General features: G+C 64.2%; 1 protein-coding gene across 1 annotated transcript in view; it reads right to left on the reverse strand.

Moving 5' to 3' along the window:
• The window catches only part of PDE2A (phosphodiesterase 2A), a 22,800-nt gene extending 2,331 nt beyond the window's left edge, over positions 1–20,469 (reverse strand). The window contains exons 1-18 of the mRNA XM_054398829.1: positions 20,437–20,469; positions 8,034–8,123; positions 7,362–7,450; positions 7,052–7,161; positions 6,675–6,730; positions 6,532–6,591; positions 6,297–6,438; positions 5,469–5,521; positions 4,850–4,924; positions 4,695–4,736; positions 4,549–4,617; positions 3,894–4,024; positions 3,065–3,176; positions 2,728–2,767; positions 2,326–2,389; positions 1,912–1,990; positions 1,649–1,826; positions 870–982 (exon numbers count right to left, since the gene is read on the reverse strand). Coding sequence (XP_054254804.1) covers positions 870–982; positions 1,649–1,826; positions 1,912–1,990; positions 2,326–2,389; positions 2,728–2,767; positions 3,065–3,176; positions 3,894–4,024; positions 4,549–4,617; positions 4,695–4,736; positions 4,850–4,924; positions 5,469–5,521; positions 6,297–6,438; positions 6,532–6,591; positions 6,675–6,730; positions 7,052–7,161; positions 7,362–7,450; positions 8,034–8,123; positions 20,437–20,457 — 1,524 coding nt within the window. The 5' untranslated portion in view covers positions 20,458–20,469. The remainder of the gene's footprint in view (positions 1–869; positions 983–1,648; positions 1,827–1,911; positions 1,991–2,325; positions 2,390–2,727; positions 2,768–3,064; positions 3,177–3,893; positions 4,025–4,548; positions 4,618–4,694; positions 4,737–4,849; positions 4,925–5,468; positions 5,522–6,296; positions 6,439–6,531; positions 6,592–6,674; positions 6,731–7,051; positions 7,162–7,361; positions 7,451–8,033; positions 8,124–20,436) is intronic.
• Between the last annotated feature and the right edge of the window lie 530 nt (positions 20,470–20,999).

The following is a 20,999-nucleotide window of genomic DNA, read 5'->3' on the forward strand; positions in this document are numbered from 1 at the left end:
AGACTGGTGGCACACATGCTGGTATTAGAAGAGGAAACTTTTTCTCCGTTTTCCCCCACCGTACCCGCATCGATCTTCTGTCCTCTTCATCCCATCCCATCCATCACTGCTCGCCCCACTCCATCCCTACCCATCCCATCCATCCCCACCACCCATCCTCATCCCCATCCCATCTCCACCACACCTCCCATCCCATCCCATTCCATCCCACCCACCCCACCCCATCCCATCCCATCCATCACCACTCACCCCACTCCATCCCTACCCATCCCATCCATCCCCACCACCCATCCCCATCCCACCCCACCCCATCCCATCCATCACCACCTATCCCACTCCATTCCATCCCACCCCACCTCATCCTATCCCATCCCAATCCAACCCATCCCATTCATCCCATCCCATCTACCCCATCCCATCCCCTCCATCCCATCCCATTCCATCTACCCCATTCCATCCCCCTGCCATCCCATCCCACCCCATCCCATCCCCTCCCATCCCAATCCAACCCATCCCATTCATCCCATCCCATCCCAATCCAACCCATCCCATTCATCCCATCCCATCTACCCCATCCCATCCCCTCCCATCCCATCCCAATCCAACCCATCCCATCTACCCCATCCCATCCCCTCCCATCCCATCCCAATCCAACCCATCCCATCTACCCCATTCCATCCCCTCCCATCCCATTCCAATCCAACCCATCCCATCCATCCCATCCCACCCCATCCCATCCCATCCCCTCCCACCCCCACCACCACTTGTCCCCCAGGCCTGGGGAACAGAGAGCTCTCCCCCATCTCCATCCCCCTGCCAGCTGTGGCTGTGCCCTGCCCAGGGTGGGTGCCCCCAGGCCTGGCACCTACGTGGGCGATGCTGATTCCGCAGTAGATGGAGAAGGCAGTGGCCAAGTCCTCATCGAATTTGCTGAACCAGGGCCCATTGATCTTATTGACCAACTCAGCCACCCCGATCACCTCTGCGGGCACAGAGGGGCACAGCGCCGCAGGATCAGGCCCCGGTGTTGGGCACAGGCTCATGGCCATGGGTTGGGGACAGGGTCATGGCCACAGGGACAGGAGCAGGCCCAGGTGCTGGGCACAGGTTCATGGCCATGGGTTGGGGACAGGGTTGTGGCCACTGGGATAGGATCAGGCCCCGGTGCTGGGCCCAGGCTCATGGACATGGTTTGGGGCCAGGGTCATGGCCACAGGGACAGGATCAGGCCCCGGTGCTGGGCACAGGCTCGTGGCCACGGGTTGGTGATGCCCAGGCTGTTTGGTATCCATGCTTGGAAGTACCCATGCCAGGGGAATGCCAGGCTGTTTGGTGCCCATGCTGGGTAACACCAGGCTGTTTGGTGCGCATGTTGGGAGGTCCCCATGGATGGCAGACTGCTTGTTTGGTCCCCAGGCTGTTTGGTGCCCATGCTGGGCGGTCCCTATGCTGGGTGACACCAGGGAGGGCGGTGCCCGTCGGGGCGGTGCCTGTGGGGGCGGTGCCTGTCGGGGCGGTGCCTGTCGGGGCGATGCCTGTCGGGGCGGTGCCTGTCGGGGCGGTGCCTGTGGGGGCGGTGCCTGTGGGGGCGGTGCCTGTGGGGGCGGTGCCTGTCGGGGCGGTGCGCAGTACAGTGGTGCCCGCTGACCTTGGCTCTCGTTCTTGATGGGGAAGCAGAGGATGTTGCGCGTCCTGAAGCCGGTGCTGTCGTCCACACCGCGGTAGAAGAGGGGGTGGGAGTAGGCGTCCTGGATGTTGAGGATCTTGCCCGTGGTGGCCACGTGCCCGGCAATGCCCTGGTCTGCAGGGATCCTGATCTCGTAGCTCTGCGGCGGGCAGGGGCGGCTCAGCGAGTGCCGGGCACCCTGCAGCCTGGCACATGTCTCCCCACCCCAGGTGCCCTGCCCTCACCTCATCGTCCACCACGCCCCCGTCGAACACTTTGGCCACCAGCTCGTGGCTCAGGCGGTCCAGGAGGAAGACAGAGCAGCTGCGAGGGGCAGGGAGCTCCAGAGGGGCAGTTGCAGCTGGGTGGGGTCACCTCCATCCATCCACATCCATCCATCCGTATCCATCCACATCCATCCATATCCATCCATCCACCTCCATCTATCCATATCCATCCATCTCCATCCACCTCCATCCCTCTTCCTCCCTCTCTGTCCATATCCATCCACCTCCATCCATCTCCATCCATCCATCTCCATCCATCCACCTCCATCCATCCACCTCCATCCATCCACCTCCATCCATCCCTCCCTCTCCCTCTCCCTCCCTCATCCCTGTATGTGCCCAGCCCCTGCTGGTGCCCGCAGCCCAGCTCACATCTCGGCGTTGCTCAGGTTCCTGGCCTCGGTGATGATCTCCTGGAGCAGCACCGAGACATCATCTGGAGGGTGGGCAAGGCTCAGAGACCCTCTGGCCACCACTCCAGGGGCACCATCCCCAGGGGCACCATCCTCTGGGGACACCATCCCACAGGGGTCCCATTCCCTGGTGCCACCATCCCCTGGTGCCACCACCCCAGGGATCAGCACCCCTGATGCCACCACCCCAGAAGGTTACCATCTCCTGGTGCCACCAACCCATAGGGGACACCATGCCCTGGTACTACCACCCCAGAGGTCACCATCCCTTGGTGCCACCACCCCAGAGGGTCACTATCCGCTGATGCCATCATGCCCGGGGTCACCATCCCCTGGTTCCACCACCCCAGGGGGCACCTACCCAAGTGTGTGAAGAGATTCTTTGCCACCTGCAGCAGTGCCTGGAGGGCATCAGGGAGGACATAATCAGGGAGCGCATCGGGGGGGCTGTAGGACAGTGCTGGGTGGGGCAGCGCCCAGGCATGGTGGTGACTGGGTGGGGTGGTGCTTGGATGTGGTGGTGCCGGGGTGGGGTGGTACCTGGGGGGGGTGATGCTTGGGAGGGGCGGTGTTTGGGTGGGGTGGTGCTTGGGCAGGGCAGTGCTTGGGCAGGGCGGTGTTTGGGCGGGGCGGTGTCTGGGCGGGGTGGTGTCTGGGCAGGGCGGTGCCTGGGCGGGGCGGTGCCCGGGGGCACTCACCTGGCACTCACACTTGAGCTTCTGCTCCTTCTGGAAGGCCAAGGTGCTGGTGAGCACTGTGGAGGTGTAGCAGAAGCAGTGCAGGATCTTGTGCTCGTCAGCAGCTGTGTAGCTGCAGGGACACCACTGACGCTCAGGGACACGCAGGGACACCAGGGGACACTTATCCAGGGGACACTTATCCAGGGGATACTTATCCAGGGGACACCCAAGAGACATGCAGGAGACATCCAGGGGACACTTACCCAGGGGACACTTAGGGGACAGGTCAGGCCTCTGTCCCCGCCCAACCTCACACCTGCTCCTCTGCCCCTCAGGATGGAGATGGAGCCAGGGGGTGGAGATCTCCACGAGGGAGATGCTCCCAATGGGTGGAGATGATCCCAACGGATGGAGGTGCTCCCCATGGATGGAGATCTCCATGAGGGAGATGCTACCAGTGGCTGGAGCCCTGAGTGCCAGGGCCTGCAGCAGTGGTGCCCCCTGGAGGCAGTGGTGATCCCTGCAGCAGTGGTGCCCCCTGGAGGCAGTGGTGCCCCTGGTGGCGGTGGTGCCCCCTGCAGTGCTGGTGCCCCCTGGAGGCAGTGGTCCCCCCTGGAGGTGGTGTTGTTCCCTGCAGCGGTGGTGCCCCCTGCAGCAGTGATGCCCCCTGGAGGCAGTGGTCCACCCTGGAGGTGGTGATGTTCCCTGCAGCAGTGGTCCCTCCTGCAGCAGTGGTGCCCTCTGGTGGCAGTGGTGCCCCCTGGTGGTGGTGGTGCCCCCTGGTGGCGGTGGCAGTGCCCCGTGGAGGCGGTGGCAGTGCCCCCTGGTGGCAGTGGGTGTCGCTCACCTCTCTCCGCTGAGCTTGTTGAAGGCGCAGGCCAAGGCCACCACCTGCGCCGTGGCCCTGCTGGTGACAGGGACGCAGAGCATGGAGCTCACCTCCGTGCCCAGCATCCTGCTCAGCTGCTGGTGCTCCTCCTGCGGGCACAGCGGGCACACGCCTCGGCACCTCCCCAGGGGGCATCTCCCCAATGGGGCACCAAAGTGGACATCTCTGCTTGGGACACCCATGGGGCACTGAAGTGGGCATCTCTCCAATGGGACACTGAGGTGGGCATCTCCCCAGTGGGGCACCGAGATGGGCATCTCTCCAATGGGACACTGAGGTGGGCATCTCCCTAGTGGGGCACCGAAGTGGGCATCTCCCCAGTGGGATACCAAGGTGGGCATCTCCCCATGGGACACTGAGGTGGGCATCTCCCCAGTGGGGCACCAAGGTGGGCATCTCCCCATAGGACACTGAGGTGGGCATCTCCCCAATGGGGCACTGAGGTGGGCATCCCCCCAATGGGGCACCGAGGTGGGCATCTCCCTGTGGGGCACCCATGGCACATCAAGGGTGGGCATCTCTCCTAGGGGCACCAAGGTAAGGCGTCTCTGCATGGAGCACCCATGGGGCACCGCGGTGGGCACCTCCATGGGTTGGCAGGGCTGGCACCCACCTGGCTGATGTCCTGCAGGGTGATTGACTTCTTGTCCTCCACCACCCTGCCCAGGCGCCCAAAGGTGAGCTGTGGGGGGGACAGGAGCTGGGGTGAGCCCCTGGCACCCCCCTGCCCTGTGCCCACCCTGTGCCCACCCCACTCACCGAGAAGCTGATCTCCTCCTCCAGCACTCGGTCCCCTACCACCTGCAGGTCAGGAGGGGGTGGCTGAGGTGGCACTGCCAAGGGGGAGGCCAAGGGGGAGGGGGTGGGGGGTGGTGCCCTCTGGGCTGGCAGGGCAGGGTGGGCACAGCACCCACCTGGCAGAACAGTTGGTGGTTGTCCTCCGAGACCAGCAGCAGGCAGCAGCTCAGGGACTGAGTCTCCTCCTTCAGCTGCAGGGCAAGAGCAAAGGGCGTGGGGGGCAGCACCTCCAGGTGCCCAAGGGGTGCCGAAGGGATACCCCAGGAGGGGTGTTGGAGGGGGGGTGTCTGGGGTAGGTGCTCAGGGGAGTGCCCATAGGGGGTGCCCAGGGTAGGTGCCCGGGGGGATGTCCAGGGGAAGTGCTCAGGGGATGCCCAGGAGGGGTGTCAGAGGGTGGTGCCCAGGGGAGGTGCCCAGAGGGGGGTGTCCAGGGGGGATTGTCAGAGGGTGGTGCCTGGTGGGGGGGTGCCCAGGGGTGTCTGAGGTAGGTGCCCAGAGGGGTGTCCAAGGAGGGTGCCCAAGGAGGGTTGTCCAGGGGGAATGTCTGGGGTGGGTGCCTGGGGTGGGTGCCCATGGGAGGTGCCCAGGGTGTGTGCCAGAGGATGGTGCCCAGGTGGAGTGCCCAGGGTGGGTGCCCAGTGGGGGTGTCAGAGGGGGGTGTCAGAGGGGTACCCAGAGAGGGGTGCCCAGGGTGGGTGCCCAGGGGGATGCCCAGGGTGGGGGTTGCCTACTCACATAGTTGATGACCTTCAGCTGCAGCGAGGCCGCATCCAGGTCGTAAAGTTCACCTGCAGCAGGGGTGGGAGTCCCTCACTGGCACCCTGCCCACCCCCACCCCACCCCAGCCCCACCCCGGGGAACCCCTCCCTATAGATGAAAGTCTCCCTGAGGGAGATGCTCCCAAGGGATGGAGACCTCCAGGGTGAAGAGGGTCCCAGCCCCCCTGCCCCACCTCTGATAGGGCCCCAGCTCCATCCTGCTGGCATCAACTCCCTGGGCCCATACCCCCTTGCCCCCCATCCCTGTGTCCCCATCCCCCCTGCCCCCAATCCCTGTGTCCCCATCCCCCATCCCCCCCATCCCCCCTGGCCCCCCCTGTGTCCCCATCCCCCCTTAGCCCCCATCCTTGTGTCCCCATCCCCCCTGCCCCCCATCCCTGTGTCCCCATCCCCCTTGCCCCCCTACCCTGTGTCCCCATCCCCCCTGCCCCCCTACCCTGTGTCCCCATCCCCCTTGCCCCCCCATCCCTGTGTCCCCCTGCCCTGCCCCCCATTCCTGTGTCCCCATCCCCCTTAGCCCCCATCCCTGTGTCCCCCTGCCCTGCCCCCCATCCCTGTGTCCCCATCCCCCCTGCCCCCCATCCCTGTGTCCTCATCCCCCTTAGCCCCCAACCCTGTGTCCCCATCCCCCTTAGCCCCCATCCCTGTGTCCCCCTGGCCCCCACTTGGCCCATCCCCTGCCCATCCTTGTGTCCCCATCCCCCCTGCCCCCCATCCCTGTGTCCCCATCCCCCTTAGCCCCCATCCTGCTGTCCCGCTGCCCTCGCCCCCCGGATGGGCTCACCGCAGAGCCGCAGGATCTTGCAGTCCAGGTCACTGTAGTTGCTCTCCGGCACCTTCCCAGCCTGGGCCGAGGCGCTGGGGGAGAGGCTGCCCTGGGGCTGGAGCTTCTGCAGGGCTTGCAGGCGCCGGTAAGCCACCAAGGTCTGCGGGGCGGGTGGCACACCGTGGGCAAAGGGCAGGGGGGGAGCCCTCGGGCACGGGGGGAGGTGCCCGGCTGGCAGGCTGGTGGCACTCACGTGTCTCTCCAGGGCACGCAGGTTCTGCTCGTCGGAGTCGCTCAGCTGGCCGCAGTGCACCTGGGGAGGGGGTGCGGGGGTCAGGAGCCGGTGCCCAGGCCCTGGCACCGCCCCCGAGGGCCCCGGCCGTGCCCCCTGCTCACCAGGATGACGCAGACCACGGCGCCGCTCTCCTTGTCCACCAGCGGCAGGATGAGGACTGAGGGAGGAGGGCAGGGCTGGGCGGGCACCGAGGGCAGCCCCAGTGGCTGGGCACCCGGAGTGGCCTCAGCAGGGCTTCCTGTGCCACCCAGACACCCACACGGCCCTTTGGCCATCCCCAGCCATCCCACTCCTTCCATCCATCCCCTTCCATCCCTCTCCATCCCTCCCTCTCCATCCCTCCCTCTCCATCCCTCCCTCTCCATCCCTCCCTCTCCATCCTTCTCCATCCCTCCCTCTCCATCCCTCCCTCTCCATCCCTCCCTCTCCATCCCTCCCTCTCCATCCCTCCCTCTCCATCCACTCCCCCAGCCCCCACCTTGAGTGCCAGGTGCCAGGGGTGCTGCCAGGGGTGCCAGGTGCTTGCCAGGCAGCTCTGCAGGGGGCAGCCCCCCACATGCCAACCGCTTCTGCCTGCACACCGCATCCCTGCGGGCACAAGGGACATCCCTGAGCCCCCCTGGCACCTGGGCAGGGCACTGCCCATGGGCAGGGGACAGCCTTTGAGGAGGAACATCCTGAAGACACCCCCAGGGCAGAGACACCCCCAGGGCAGTGCCAGCTTGGCCAAGGTAACCCCCCGTGCCAGGGCAGGTGGTGGGCGGGGGGGGGGGCGGGCAGCGCCTGACCTGATGGTGCCGTGGGGGGGCAGCTCGTGGGGGGGGGCTGCACACAGCAGCCTGGAGTCCTCCTCTCGCAGGTAGAGGAAGAGCTGCTCCTGGGGACAGCAGGGGACAATGGGGACCTGTCCTGCCCTGCCCTGCCCAGGGACACAGCCCCCGGGGACACCAGCACCACCCCAGGACCACCCCCAGCACCACCCCAGGACCACCCCCAGCACCACCCCCAGCACCACCCCAGGGCCACCCCCAGCACCACCCCAGCGCCACCCCAGAACCACCCCCAGCACCACCCCAGAACCACCCCCAGCACCACCCCAGGGCCACCCCCAGCACCACCCCAGAACCACCCCCAGCACCACCCCAGGACCACCCCCAGCACCACCCCAGGGCCACCATCAGCACCACCCCAGGGCCACCACCAGTACCACCCCAGGACCACCACCAGCAACCCCCCAGGACCACCACCACCACCACCCCAGGACCACCCCCAGCACCACCCCAGGACCACCACCAGCACCACCCCAGGACCCCCAGCACCACCCCAGGGCCACCCCCAGCACCACCCCAGGACCACCCCCAGCACCACCCCAGGGCCACCACCAGCACCACCCCAGGGCCACCAGCACCACCCCCTGGTGGGCACCAGGCAGAGCCTGGCACGGTGCCCACCCCACCTACCACGCTGGGCAGCAGGGAGAGGAGAGCCTGGTGCAGAGTGTCCCTCAGGCTGGCAACATCCAGCACTGCCCCCAGGCTCAGCAGGGCATCCTGGGGGCACAGAGGAGATGGGCACCAGGGCTCAGGCTGGCACAGAGCCATGGGGAGGGGCACCAGGGATCAGGGGGCACCAGGGCTCAGGCTGGCACAGAGCCATGGGGAGGGGCACCAGGGGTCAGGGGGCACCAGGGATCAGGGTGGCACAGAGCCATGGGGAAGGGCACCTTGGGGCCACCAGCAGCACCTTGGGGCCACCAGCAGCACCTTGGGGCCCTCCCACAGACACACTCTCCCCACCAGTAGCCACACCGTGCCCTCCAGTAGCCACACTGTGGCCTCCCACAGCCACACTCTTCTCACCCACGGCCACACTCTTCTCACCCACGGCCACACTCTCCCCTCCCGTAGCCACACTGTGCCATCCAGTAGCCACACTCTCCCCTCCCTCAGCCACACTCTCCCCTCTAGTAGCCACACTCTCCCCTCCCACGGCCACACTATGCTCTACCACAGCCACACTGTGCCCTCTAGTAGCCACACTCTGCCCTCCAGTAGCCACACTCTGCCCTCCCGTAGCCACACTCTGCCCTCCCGTAGCCACACTCTGCCCTCCCGTAGCCACACTCTCCTCTCCGGTAGCCACACTCTCCCCTCCAGTAGCCACACTCTCCTCTCCAGTAGCCACACTCTCCCCTCCAGTAGCCACACTTTCCGGTAGCCACACTCTCCCCTCCAGTAGCCACACTCTCCGGTAGCCACACTCTCCTCTCCAGTAGCCACACTCTCCCCTTCCACAGCCACAGTCTCCCCTCCCACAGCCACACTCTCCCCTCCAGTAGCCACACTCTTCCCTCCGGTAGCCACACTCTCCTCTCCGGTAGCCAAACTCTCCCCTCCAGTAGCCACATTCTGCCCTCCAGTAGCCACACTCTCCCCTCCCGTAGCCACACTGTCCCCTCCCGTAGCCACACTGTCCCCTCCCACCGCCACACTGTGCCCTCCAGTTGCCACAATGTCCCCTCCGACAGCCACACTCTCCCCTCCAGTACCACACTCCACCCTCCCGTAGCCACAATCTGCCCTCCAGTAGCCACACTCTGCCCTCCCACAGCCACTCTCTTCCCTCCCAACGCCACACTGTGCTCTCCAGTAGCCACACTGCCCTCCAGTAGCCACATCCAGGTCTCAGCTCCCCCTGGGCTCTGTCTCTTCCTTCCTCATCCCCAGTGCCCAGCAGGGACCTCTCAGATACCTTCTGGTGACCCTCCCCAGCTCTGCACTCCAGGAACATCACCAGGTCCATGCCACTCTCCCAGCATCCTCAGCTGTCTCCATGCCCTTTCCTCATCCTTCTCCTGGTCCATGCCACCCCTGGAGCACCTTCAGTGTGGTCCATGCCACCCTTGTATGATCCTCAGCTGGTTCCATGCCCTTTCCTCATTCTTCTCTTCATCCATGCCACCCTTGGAGCATCCTCAACCAGGTCTGTGCCACCCTTGGATCATCCTCAGCTGGCTCCATGCCCTTTCCTCATTCTTCTCTTCATCCATGCCACCCTTGGAGCATCCTCAACCAGGTCTGTGCCACCCTTGGATCATCCTCAGCTGGCTCCATGCCCTTTCCTCATCCTTCTCTTGGTCCATGTCACCCTTGGAGCATCCTCAACCAAGTCTGTGCCACCCTTGGAGCATCCTCAGCTTGCTCCATGCCCTTTCCTCATCCTTCTCTTGGTCCATGCCACCCTTGGAGCATCCTCAGCCAGGTCTGTGCCACCCTTGGATCATCCTCAGCTGGCTCCATGCTCTTTCTTCATCCTTCTCCTGCTCCATGCCGCCCTTGTTCTGGTCTGGGGGGCAGCTGGGGGGTGCCAGGCAGTGCCAGCAGCTGGGGGTGCCCTTGGCACTGGCTGGGATCCCAACAGGGCTGCATCTCCAGCTGCCTACTCCCACTGGAGACACAGCACTGTAGAGTGCAGCCAGGCCAGCTCCTGCTGCCCACCCCTGGCACCAGGGCTCCACCATGTCCCCTGGGGTGTCTCAGGTCACCTTCCTGCTGTCCTGATGTCCCCTGGGGTGCCTCAGGTCACCCTCTTGATGTCCTTCTGTCCCTCTCTGGCAGCTCAGGTGACCTTCTTGCTGTCCTTCTGTCCTTCTGTGCTGGCTCAGGTCACCTTCCTGCTGTCCTGATGTCCCCTGGGGTGCTTCAGGTCACCCTCCTGATGTCCTTCTGTCCCTCTGTGGTGGCTCAGTTGACCTTCCTCATGTTCTTCTGTCCCTGTCTGGTGGCTCAGGTCACCCTACTGCTGTCCTTCTGTCCTTCTGTGGTGCCTCGAGTGACCTTCCTGTTGTCCTCATGTCCTTCTGTCCTTCTGTGCTGGCTCAGGTCACCCTCCTGATGTCCTTCTGGGGTGTCTCAGAAGACCTTCCTGATGTCCTGTCCCTCTGTGCTGGCTCAGGTGACCTTCCTGCTGTCCTGATGTCCCCTGGGGTGCCTCTGGTCACCCTCCTGATGTCCTTCTGTGGTGCCTCGGGTGTCCTTCCTGCTGTCCCTCTGTCCCTCTGTCCTGCTTCAAGTGTCCATCCTGCTCTCCATCCCAGGGGGAGGGAGGAAGGTTGGGAAAGGCATCCCACACATCGCTCACATCCCCATCCTACTCTTCCCACTCATCCTCCTTGATCCCCCTTTTCCCACTCATCCAACTCATTCCCACTTGATCCCACTCCTCCCACTTGATCCCACTCTTTCCACTCATCCCACTTGATGCCACTCTTCCCAGTGATCCCACTTGATCCCACTCACCCTACTCCATCCAACTTGATCCCACTCTTCCCACTAGATCCCACTCTTCCCACTTGATTCCCACTTGATCCCACTCTTCCCACTTGATCCCCTTCATCCCCCTTGATCCCACTCTTTATCCCATCTGGCCCACTCTTCCCACCCCCCCTTTGCTCCACCCACCCCAGTCCCACTCATCCCATTCCACCTCCCCATCCCACTTCCCAGCATTCCCAACTCCTGGAGCTGCTGCAGACCCTTTGCCTTTTGCTCCCAGGATGGAGCCAATGCCAAGGAGCTAATCAAGGAGCTAATTAAGGAGCTAATTAATGAGCTAATCAAGGAGCTAATTAAACTCCGAGGCTGGGAATTTCCAAAGGGAAGCTTTGCCATCCCTTGGGAATGTGAGTCCCTCTTCCCTCCCCCTCCCCCCTTCAGTTTGGGGGCTGAGGGGTGGGAGGTAGGGGGGGAGTTATCCTGACCCATTCCCAGCTCCATGGATAGATGGGTTGGGAATTTGAGATGCAGCCAGGTTGGATCAAGTGTTGCTGTCCCAGGGGGATGCTCCCACATCCAACCAGCAGATGAAGCCCTGGACCAGCCCATTCCTGGCATTGGGAATGACACCAGGACACACAGCCCTGCAGCCATGGAGGCAGGGAACCAAACATTGCCCTGGGAAAAGCTTTCCCAGATCCACATCCCAGCTGCCCAGGAGGACACAGAGGGATAATGAACTCCATGGAGAGAGGAGAAGAATCCTGGTGGAGCAATTCCCACTTCCCACAGCCTTTCCCTCTCCCACCCCTTTCCCCCTCTCCCACCCTTTTCCCCCCTCTCTTTCCTTTCCCCCTCTCCCATCCCTTTTCCCCCTCTCCCATCCCTTTTCCCCCTCTCCCATCCCTTTTCCCCCCTCCCATCCCTTTTCCCCCTCTCCCATCCCTTTTCCCCCTCTCCCATCCCTTTTCCCCCTCTCCCATCCCTTTTCCCCCTCTCCCATCCCTTTCCCCCTCTCCCTTTCCTTTCCCCCTCTTCCATCCCTTTCTCCTTCTCCAGGCCTCCTCCTCCTCTTCCTCCTCCTCCTCCTCTCCCAGCTGGAAGCTTCTGCCCCATCCCTCCCTTTCTGCCCCTCTCCCACCCCTCCCTGCACTCCAGGTTGTCCCCCAGGCCGTGAGGACCCAGACCCCTTCCCACCCCCAGGCACCACCACCCTCACTCCTTGGCACCCCAAAAAGAAGCAGCTGGAACCTTCCCTTCCACCACCACCTTCCTCTCCCTCCCCTTCCCCTCTCCTCCCCCGACACCTAGAGGACCCCTAAGGCCTCAGGCCCCCTCCCCAAGATGAGCTCCAACAGCTGCTGGCCAGCAGAAGCATTTCTGGAGCAATCTGCTGGTGGTAAAAATAGTCCCAAGTTGGGATTCACCTCCCCCAACCCCCACCCCCACCCCTACCTCCCCTCTCTCCTCCCCACCCCCTCCCCAGCTCCTGCAGCAGCTCTGAGCCCCCCTCCAGTGCCCCCCAGCACCCCCTCAGCCCAGCTGCTCTGCTGGCACTGCTTCAACAGAGCCCAGCCCTGGTGGGCTGCTGGGGACCAGGAGATGCCAACTGGCAGAGCTGGGAGGGGAAGGAGGCCAGAGGGAGGTGGGGGAGGGAAAGGGGAAACTGAGGCAGAGAGCAGGGCCTGAGAGCACAAAGTCCAAGTTGACAGGACACTGAATGCCACAACCCAGCCTGCTGGGTGGGGGTGGTGGGGAGGGACCCCTGGAGCCCCCCTCCACCTCCCCCAGGCCAGGGGCACCCCCAGCAACTTGCCCCAGGGGCACCATGCCCAGGGGGTTTGGAAGGAGACTCCACAACCTCTGTGGGCAGCCTGCTCCAGGCCTCTCCAGCAGCCTCACCCCAACCAAGTTGCTCCTGCTGGCACCTCCTGCCTGCCCCTTGCTGCCCCTTGCCCCTGGGCACCACTCAGCAGATGCCAGCCCCAGGCTCTTGCCCCCCACAGCTCCTTCAGCTCTTCTGAGCATTGCTCAGATCCCTCTGGGGCTGCTCTGCTGCAGCCTCAGCAGCCCCCAGGGCCCTCAGCTGCTCCTCACAACTTCTCCAGACCCTTCCCCTCCTCCTCCAGACCCTTCCCCTCCTTTGTTGTCCTCCTCTGCTCCTCAGCCTCTCCCCAGCCTCCCCTGGACTCTCTCCAGCACTTCCCAGGCTCTCACCTGTGCAGCCCAACCCTGCCCCCAGCCCTGCAGCTGTGCCCCGCCCCGGGCATGGCAGAGGGGCAGCAGAACCTCCCTGCCCCTGCTGCTGCCCACACTCTGCTCCATGACCCCCCCAGGACCCCTTTGGCCTCCCCCAAGGCACCTTGCTGGCTGCTGGGCACCTCCTTGTGCCTCCCCCAGCTCCTTCCTTGCCACCTTGCCTCCAGCCCAGCATTGCTCCAGGACCCTTCCCCCAGCCCTCCAACCACCACTCCCCAGAGAATCCTCTCCCCCAGGGTGGGGCTGTGGGCTCAGCACCCTGCTGGAAGCCCCCAACCCTGCCAGGAAGCTGTGACCTGGTTTGAGATCCAGAGGAGGGATAAAGAATCTCTTTTTTTGGGGGGTGGGGATCCTGAGGGTGGTGAGACCCGGGGTTGAGGTCTCCCAGAGAGCTGAGAGCTGCCCCAAGGCTGGCAGCAGCCGAGGGCAGGTTGGTTGGAGGCTCTGCTGCCTTGGGGTGGGGCTGCCTTAGACGACCTTGAAAGGTCCCTTCCGACCCGAGCCCTGAGCCTCTGATCCCCAACCCCATCCCCTCCTCCCCCTCCCCCTCCCCCTCCCACTCCCCTTCTTCAGCAGCATCCCCGGAGGGAGGTCCAGAGCAGGAGAAGATGAAGGGATGGAAGGAGAAGGGGAAGGGGAAGGCATCCATCAGCTGCCAGCCTGCAGCTCCGGGTCCCAAACCTCATTGCTTTAATCTAATCAAGCAACCTGCAACCCGAAGCAGCTCCTTAATTAGCTGAGCTGTACAGGGGGACTTAATGAGCCTCCTAATGAGCCTCCTAATGAGGCTCGACGGGAAGAAGACGCTGCTGGGATGGCTCTTGCCTCCCCCTGGTCGTTTAGCCCAGGTCCTGGTGTGGTCAGACAGATGAGGAGAGCTGGAGGGCAGGAGCCTGGCACTGAGCCAGCCTGGCAGCCGGAGGTGCTGGGCTGAGGGTGCCCAGCGCTGGAGGATGGAGAGCTAGGGGGGGTTGGGGGAGGGGCAGGCACCCCAAGACCCCCACCCCACACCCACACCATGAACCTCACAGCTTCAGCCCTGCCCTGGGCTCTCCATCAAGGAAGGAGCAGCTCAAGGTTGGGTTTGGATTGGGCTGGGCTGACCTCCCAGCTCCACTCCTGCCTCAGTTTCCCTGATCAGCTCAGGGTCACAGCCATGAAGGAGCAGCTCAGGGTTGGGTTTGTCTTGGGTTGGGTTGCCCTGAGCCCATTGCTGACCTCTCAAGTCCACCCCTGCCTCAGTTTCCCCAATCAGTTCAGGATCAAAGCCATGAAGGAGCAGCTCAGGGTTGGGTTTGGATTGGGCTGTCCTGAGCCCATTGAACTCCCAGCTCCAGCCCTGCCTCAGTTTCCCCCTGGGCTGCAGCTGGGGGGTCTTTGTGGGTCACCCTCCATGGGGGGGGGGGTAAGGGAGGGGGAGGTTGGCACAGGGAGGTCCTCCTGGGGCACTTTGGTGTTGCTCTTGCACAGCACTGGGACTTGGCAGCCCAATGCTCCCTGGGGAGATCTTTGCCTTTTTGGGGATCCTTCTGTGCCCATGGGGACCCCTCTATGGCCATGGGGACCCCCACGTGTCCCTGAGGAGCCCTCTATGGACATGGGGACACCTCTCTGTCCCTGGGTTCCCCCTCATGGCCATGACGACACCCCCAAGTCCCTGAGAACCCCCTCATGTCCCTGAGGACCCTTTTGTGTCCCTGAGGACCCCCTCATGTCCCTGAGGACCCTTTTGTGTCCCTGAGGACCCCCTCGTGTCCCTGAGGACACCCCCATGTCCCTGAGGACCCTCTCCCCATGTCCCTGAGGACCCCCACACACGTCCCCGGGGACCCCTTCATGTCCCTGAGGACCCCTTAATGTCCCTGGGGACCCCCCTCCCCCACGTCCCTGGGGACCCCTTCATGTCCCTGGGGACCCCCCCATGACCCTGAGGACACTCCCATGTCCCTGAGGACACCCCCAAGTCCCTGAGGACCCCCCCCATGTCCCTGGGGACACATTCATGTCCCTGAGGACCCCCACACGTCCCTTGGGACCCCCCATCTGCCTCCAGGACCCCTTCCGCTCCTCACCACCCAACCCCAACCTCTCCCACCCCTTCCCCTGCCCCTCCCCCGCTCCAAGGTCCCCTCAGCCCCCTCGGGAGCTGTGTCCCCCCCCGGGGCTGTCCCCTGGCCGCCCCCCGGCGCAGAGGCAGACTCAAGGTCGCTTCCTGTTGCTGTCCCTTTGTGGGGCAGGGACAAGCGGCCAGGGCTGGCTGCGTCCTGCTCAAGGATTTCCTGGCGGCAGGAACAGCGCCAGGAACCCCCCGGACCCCCGGCCCGCACCCGGACCCTCCCGCGCGACCGCAGCCAGCGATGTCCCCAACCTCTGCCAGCTCTGTCCCCAACCTCTGCCAGCTCTGTCCCCAACCTCTGCTGCCTGTCCCCAAGCTCTGCTGCCTGTCCCCAAGCCAAGGGACAGTCCTGAGCCACCCACGTGCCCACCATGGCACCCAGCTGCATGCCAAGCTCAGGCCTAAGTCACCCAGGTGCCCACATGGCACCCAGCTGCTGGGGAGCCTGATTCCAAGCCTTTGGGCACAGGAGGGCTCCAAGGTGGGAGCTGGCACCATGCCCATCCCTGGCACAGGGTCCCCATCCTGTCCCCCACTGGACACCAGCATCTCCCAGCTGGCTCTGAAGGACCTTCCTCAGGTCTCCTCTGGTGGCTCTGCCAGGCTGAGGCTGTGCCAGGCTGAGGCTGTGCCAGGCTGAAGCTGTGCCAGGGCTGGATCTGCTCCAGGGCATCCCAGAGGGAATGCAGCAGCCCTGGAGAGGAGCTTGGAGGGACAGGGCTTGGGACAAGCAGGGGGCACAGAGGGCACTTTGGGGGGGGGCTGGGCACAGGAGGGGGGGGGCGGGGCTGGAGCTATCCCCACAACTTCCTCCTGGCATGGGCAGTGCCAGCTGGGCTCTGTGCAGGGCTCATCCATCAGCCCCAGCTGGCACCTGGGCAAATCGAATTTCAGGCATCTGCAGCTGGAGCAGAATTGGATTTGGGAGAAGCCTGAGAGGAGGGGAGGGGGGGAGGGGAGGAAGGGGGCATGGTGGGGGGGGGTCTGGTGCCCTTGGGGGGCAGCTCTGGCAGTGCAGGAACCTCCCTGGATTGCCACTCAGGAGAGGGTTTGGGCACTGAGTGCCAGAGCTCAGCCTGGTGCTGGGGAAGAGGGGTGGGAAGGGACCCCTGGAGCCCCCCCAGGCCAGGGGCACCCCCAGCAGCTTGCCCAGGGGCACCATGCCCAGGGGGGGCTGGAAGGAGACTCCACAACCTCTGTGGGCAGCCTGCTCCAGGCCTCTCCAGCAGCCTCACCCCAAACAAGTTGCTCCTGCTGGCACCTCCTGCCTGCCCCTTGGCATGGCCCTGGGCACCACTCAGCAGATGCCAGCCCTAGGCTCTTGCCCCCAGCCCTGCAGCTGTGCCCCCCCAGGGCATGGCAGAGGGGCAGCAGAACCTCCCTGCCCCTGCTGCTGCCCACACTCTGCTCCATGCCCCCCAGGACCCCTTTGGCCTCCCCCAGGGCACCTTGCTGCCTGCTGGGCACCTCCTTGTGCCCCCCCAGCACCCCCAGCTCCTCCTCCTGGCAGCACCAGGGGCACCCTCATGGGGAGCTCCATCCTTGGGGTGCACCAGGAGCACCCAACCCCCAAATCCTGCACCAGGAGCACCCAGACCTCACTTCCTGCCTTCCTGGGGTGCCCCAGGACCCCATCCAGCCCTCCCCCACTACAGGACCATTTCTCCCCTACCTTGAGGTGTCCCCAAGCCCACCCTGGCCACCAATACCCCCTCCCCATAACCCCAACCCCAGGACCCCCCAAAACTCCAACCCCAGGACCCCCTCCCCATAACCCAAAGCCCAGGAACCCCAAGCTCCAACCCCAGGAGGCCCCTCCCCATAAGGTGAGCCCCCAGCCCCCCTCCCTTTACGCCCCCTCCCCCCATGGGCCTGATCCTGCTCCCATCACGAACTCCCTCCTCGGGGACTGGTTGGGAAGCTCCAAACTGGGGAACGGCGGCGGGGAGGGAGGGGTTAGATCCCAGATTTTAGGGGGAAGGGGGTGGGGGTCTTCTACCCCTCCCCCACACCCCCCCCCGCGCGCCCAGGGCTGACCTCAGGGAGGGTGGGGGAGGAACCCAACCCTTCCTCCCAGCCCTTTTCCTCCTCTTTATGGCCCTGCTGATGTGTCCCGCAGGAAGCTCAGGGACACAAATGTCCCCCCCCCTCCCCTCCCCCCTCACTGCCACTGTCACCACAGCTCCTCCCCTCCCCCACCCCACCCCCCCCAGCCCAAACTGGTCCTTACTGGTGGAGAAACTGAGGCAGGAGCAACCTGATCATCATCATCATCATCATCATCATGCTCATCCCCATCCCCTACCCCCTGCCTGGTGGCATCTAAAGACCTTGGGGACAATGTGGGGTGGGGTGAGGGGGTGTCCCCCCCTGCTTCCAGTGTCACCCCCACCCCCTCCCCACCCCAAACTGGTCCTTACTGGTGGAGAAACTGAGGCAGGAGCGACCTCATCATCCGCCTCCTCCTCTTCCTCACCCTCAACCCTCTGCTTGGTGGCATGTAAAGACCTTGGGGACAATGGGGGGGAGGGTGCGGGGGTGTCCCCCCAACTTCCAGTGTCACCCCCACCCCCTCCCCACCCCAAACTGGTCCTTACTGGTGGAGAAACTGAGGCAGGAGCCACCTGATCATCATCATCCTCCTCTTCCTCACCCTCAACCCTCTGCTTGGTGGCATCTAAAGACCTTGGGGACAATGTGGGGGGGGCGGGGGGGGTGTGTGTGTCCCCTCCCCCCCCTCCCCTCGCTAACCTCCCCTCCCCCCATCAAGGTCCTTCCTGTGAACTGGTCCCAATTAGGGCTCTGATGGATTCCCGGCCTGGGGCTAATTGGATTGGGAAGGGCAACTGGGAGGAAGAGGAGGCCCAGGCACAGCTTCAGCCTCACCTCCCCCTCCCCCCCAGCTCCTACTGGGGGGGACTGGTTTGACTGGGGAGTGGGCAGGGGGTGTGATAGAGACACCCCCCTCCAGCTCCATACACCTCCTGTTGGGGTCCCAAAGCAGCATCCAGGGACTGGGAGTGGGGGAGGGGGAACTGGGATATGGGGGGGGAACTGGGATTGGAGGAGTGGGGGACTGGGATTGGGGGGGATGGACTGGGATATGGGGGGGGCTTGGGGAGCTGTCTGGGGGGCTGGTATGGGAAACTGGGGAGCAGTATGGAGGGGCTGGGAGCCAGCATGGGGGGAACTGGGATTGGGCAGACCCCAAATGGATGAGGTGGAGCTCTCCAGACTGGGATCAGCCTCTCCAGACTGGGATCAACCTCTCCAGACTGGGACGAGCCTCTCCAGACTGGGATCAACCTCTCCAGGTTGGGATCAACCTTCCCAGGCTGGGATTAATCTCTCCAGGCTGGGATCAGCCTCCTCAGACTGGGATCAACCCTTCCAACTGGGATCCACCTCTCCAGACTGGGATCAACCTTCCCAGGCTGGGATCAATCTCTCCAGGTTGGGATCAGCCTCCTCAGACTGGGATCAACCCTTCCAACTGGGATCCACCTCTCCAGACTGGGATCAACCTTCCCAGGCTGGGATCAATCTCTCCAGGTTGGGATCAGCCTCCTCAGACTGGGATCAACCCTTCCAACTGGGATCCACCTCTCCCGACTGAGATCAACCTCTCCAGACTGGGATCAGCCTCTCCAGACTGGGACGAGCCTCTCCAGACTGGGATCAACCTCTCCAGGTTGGGATCAACCTTCCCAGGCTGGGATTAATCTCTCCAGGTTGGGATCAGCCTCCTCAAACTGGGATCAACCCTTCCAACTGGGATCCACCTCTCCAGACTGGGATCAACCTTCCCAGGCTGGGATCAATCTCTCCAGGTTGGGATCAGCCTCCTCAGACTGGGATCAACCCTTCCAACTGGGATCCACCTCTCCCGACTGAGATCAACCTCTCCAGACTGGGATCAGCCTCTCCAGACTGGGATCAACCTCTCCAGACTGGGACGAGCCTCTCCAGACTGGGATCAACCTCTCCAGGTTGGGATCAACCTTCCCAGGATGGGATTATTTTCTCCAGGTTGGGATCAGCCTCCTCAGACTGGGATCAACCTCTCCAGACTGGGATGAAGCCTTCCAAACTGGGATCAACATCTCCAAACTGGGATCAACCTCTCCAGACTGGGATCAACCTCCCCAGACTGGCATCAACCTCTCCAGACTGGGATCAACCTCTCCAGACTGGGATCAACCTCCCCAGACTGGGATCAGCCTCTCCAGACTGGGATCAACCTCTCCAGACTGGACTGAACTCCTCCAGACTGGCATCAGCCTCTCCAGACTGGGATGAAGCCTTCCAAACTGGGATCAACCTCTCCAGACTGGCATCAACCTCTCCAAATTGGGATCAACCTCTCCAGATTGGGATCAACCTTCCCAGGCTGGGATCAATCTCTCCAGGTTGGGATCAGCCTCCCCAGACTGGGATCCACCTCCCCAGACTGGGATCAACCTCTCCAGACTGGGATCAACCTCCCCAGACTGGGATGAATCCTTCCAAACTGGGATCAACCTCTCCAGACTGGGATCAACATCTCCAGACTGGGATCAACCTCCCCAGACTGGGATGAAGCCTTCCAAACTGGGATCCACCTCTCCAGACTGGACTGAACTCCTCCAGACTGGGATCTGCCTCTCCAAACTAGGATCAGCCTCTCCAGACTGGGATCCACCTCTCCAGACTTGGCTGACCCCCACCCCCCCTGCAGCCCCCTCCCCAAACTGGAGGCTCAGGAGCTCAGGCACCAAACCCTTTCCCATCCCCCTCCTGGGCTGCAGCCCCCACCCCAGTCTACAACTGGTCCATACTGGGGGTGGGGGACTGCTGGGGGTCCCCCTTTCCCCTTACAGCCCCCCCTCAAGCCAGGTCTGATGCTGGGGGGCCAAGAGCTGAGCTCTTGGGGCTCCCCCTGCGAGCAGAGCCATGGGGAGGGGGGAGTGGGGGGAAACGGGGCATGGGGAGTGGAGACCCCAACTCCAGCCCCCCGCTCCCCCAACCCCAGACACAGAACCCCCCCCTCTAGCCCCCCCCAACTCATCACACCCCCAACTCTACAGCCCACAAGTGACTCTCCCCCCCCGCCCCCAGACACAAGAGACCCTCCCCCCCCCCCCCCCCAGCTCCCAGGACTCTTTCCCTCCCCCCCCCCCCATTTTCACGCCTGTCGTCCGCTTCCCCCATCGCCCCCCCGCGGGTGTCACTCACATTGTCCCGGAGGGTGCCCATCGCGTGGCACAGCCGCGGGTGTCCCCCCCCCAGGACTGGGACCAGGGCTGGGGCCACCCCCCCGCCCCCTCCGCACCCCCCGCCTGGGTCCAGCCCATTTCCTCCCCCCCCCCTTGCCCTCCCCTCCCCCCCCCGCCTCCTTCCTGCGTGGGGGGGGACACAGAGCCCAGCGTGTCCCAAGCCCTGAGTGGGGGGGGGACACACACGCGGGGACGGAACAGACACAGCCCCTTCCCCCCCCCCCCCCCCAGCAGCTTTGTGCCTCAGTTTCCCCCACTCAGGTTCTGCCGGGAGGGCGGGGGGGGAGGGCTTCGAGGAACCCCCACCCCGCCAAAAAAAGAGGGGGAGTTCAGTCTCGAGTGGGGAGGGGGTCGCGCTGCACCCCCACCCTGCGTGGCACAGCCGGCGCTGCCCCCTCCCCCCCCTCCCCACCCCGGGGATAAATCCGGGACAACCCCCCCCCGCCCTGGAGATCCCCCCCACGAGTGGTGGGGCTGGGTGGGGCGTGGGCTCAGCAGGGTCGTCCTGGGACCGAGTGGGAG

Source organism: Indicator indicator, unplaced genomic scaffold, assembly GCF_027791375.1.
Source record: "Indicator indicator isolate 239-I01 unplaced genomic scaffold, UM_Iind_1.1 iindUn_scaffold_129, whole genome shotgun sequence".
NCBI classification, from domain to species: domain Eukaryota; kingdom Metazoa; phylum Chordata; class Aves; order Piciformes; family Indicatoridae; genus Indicator; species Indicator indicator.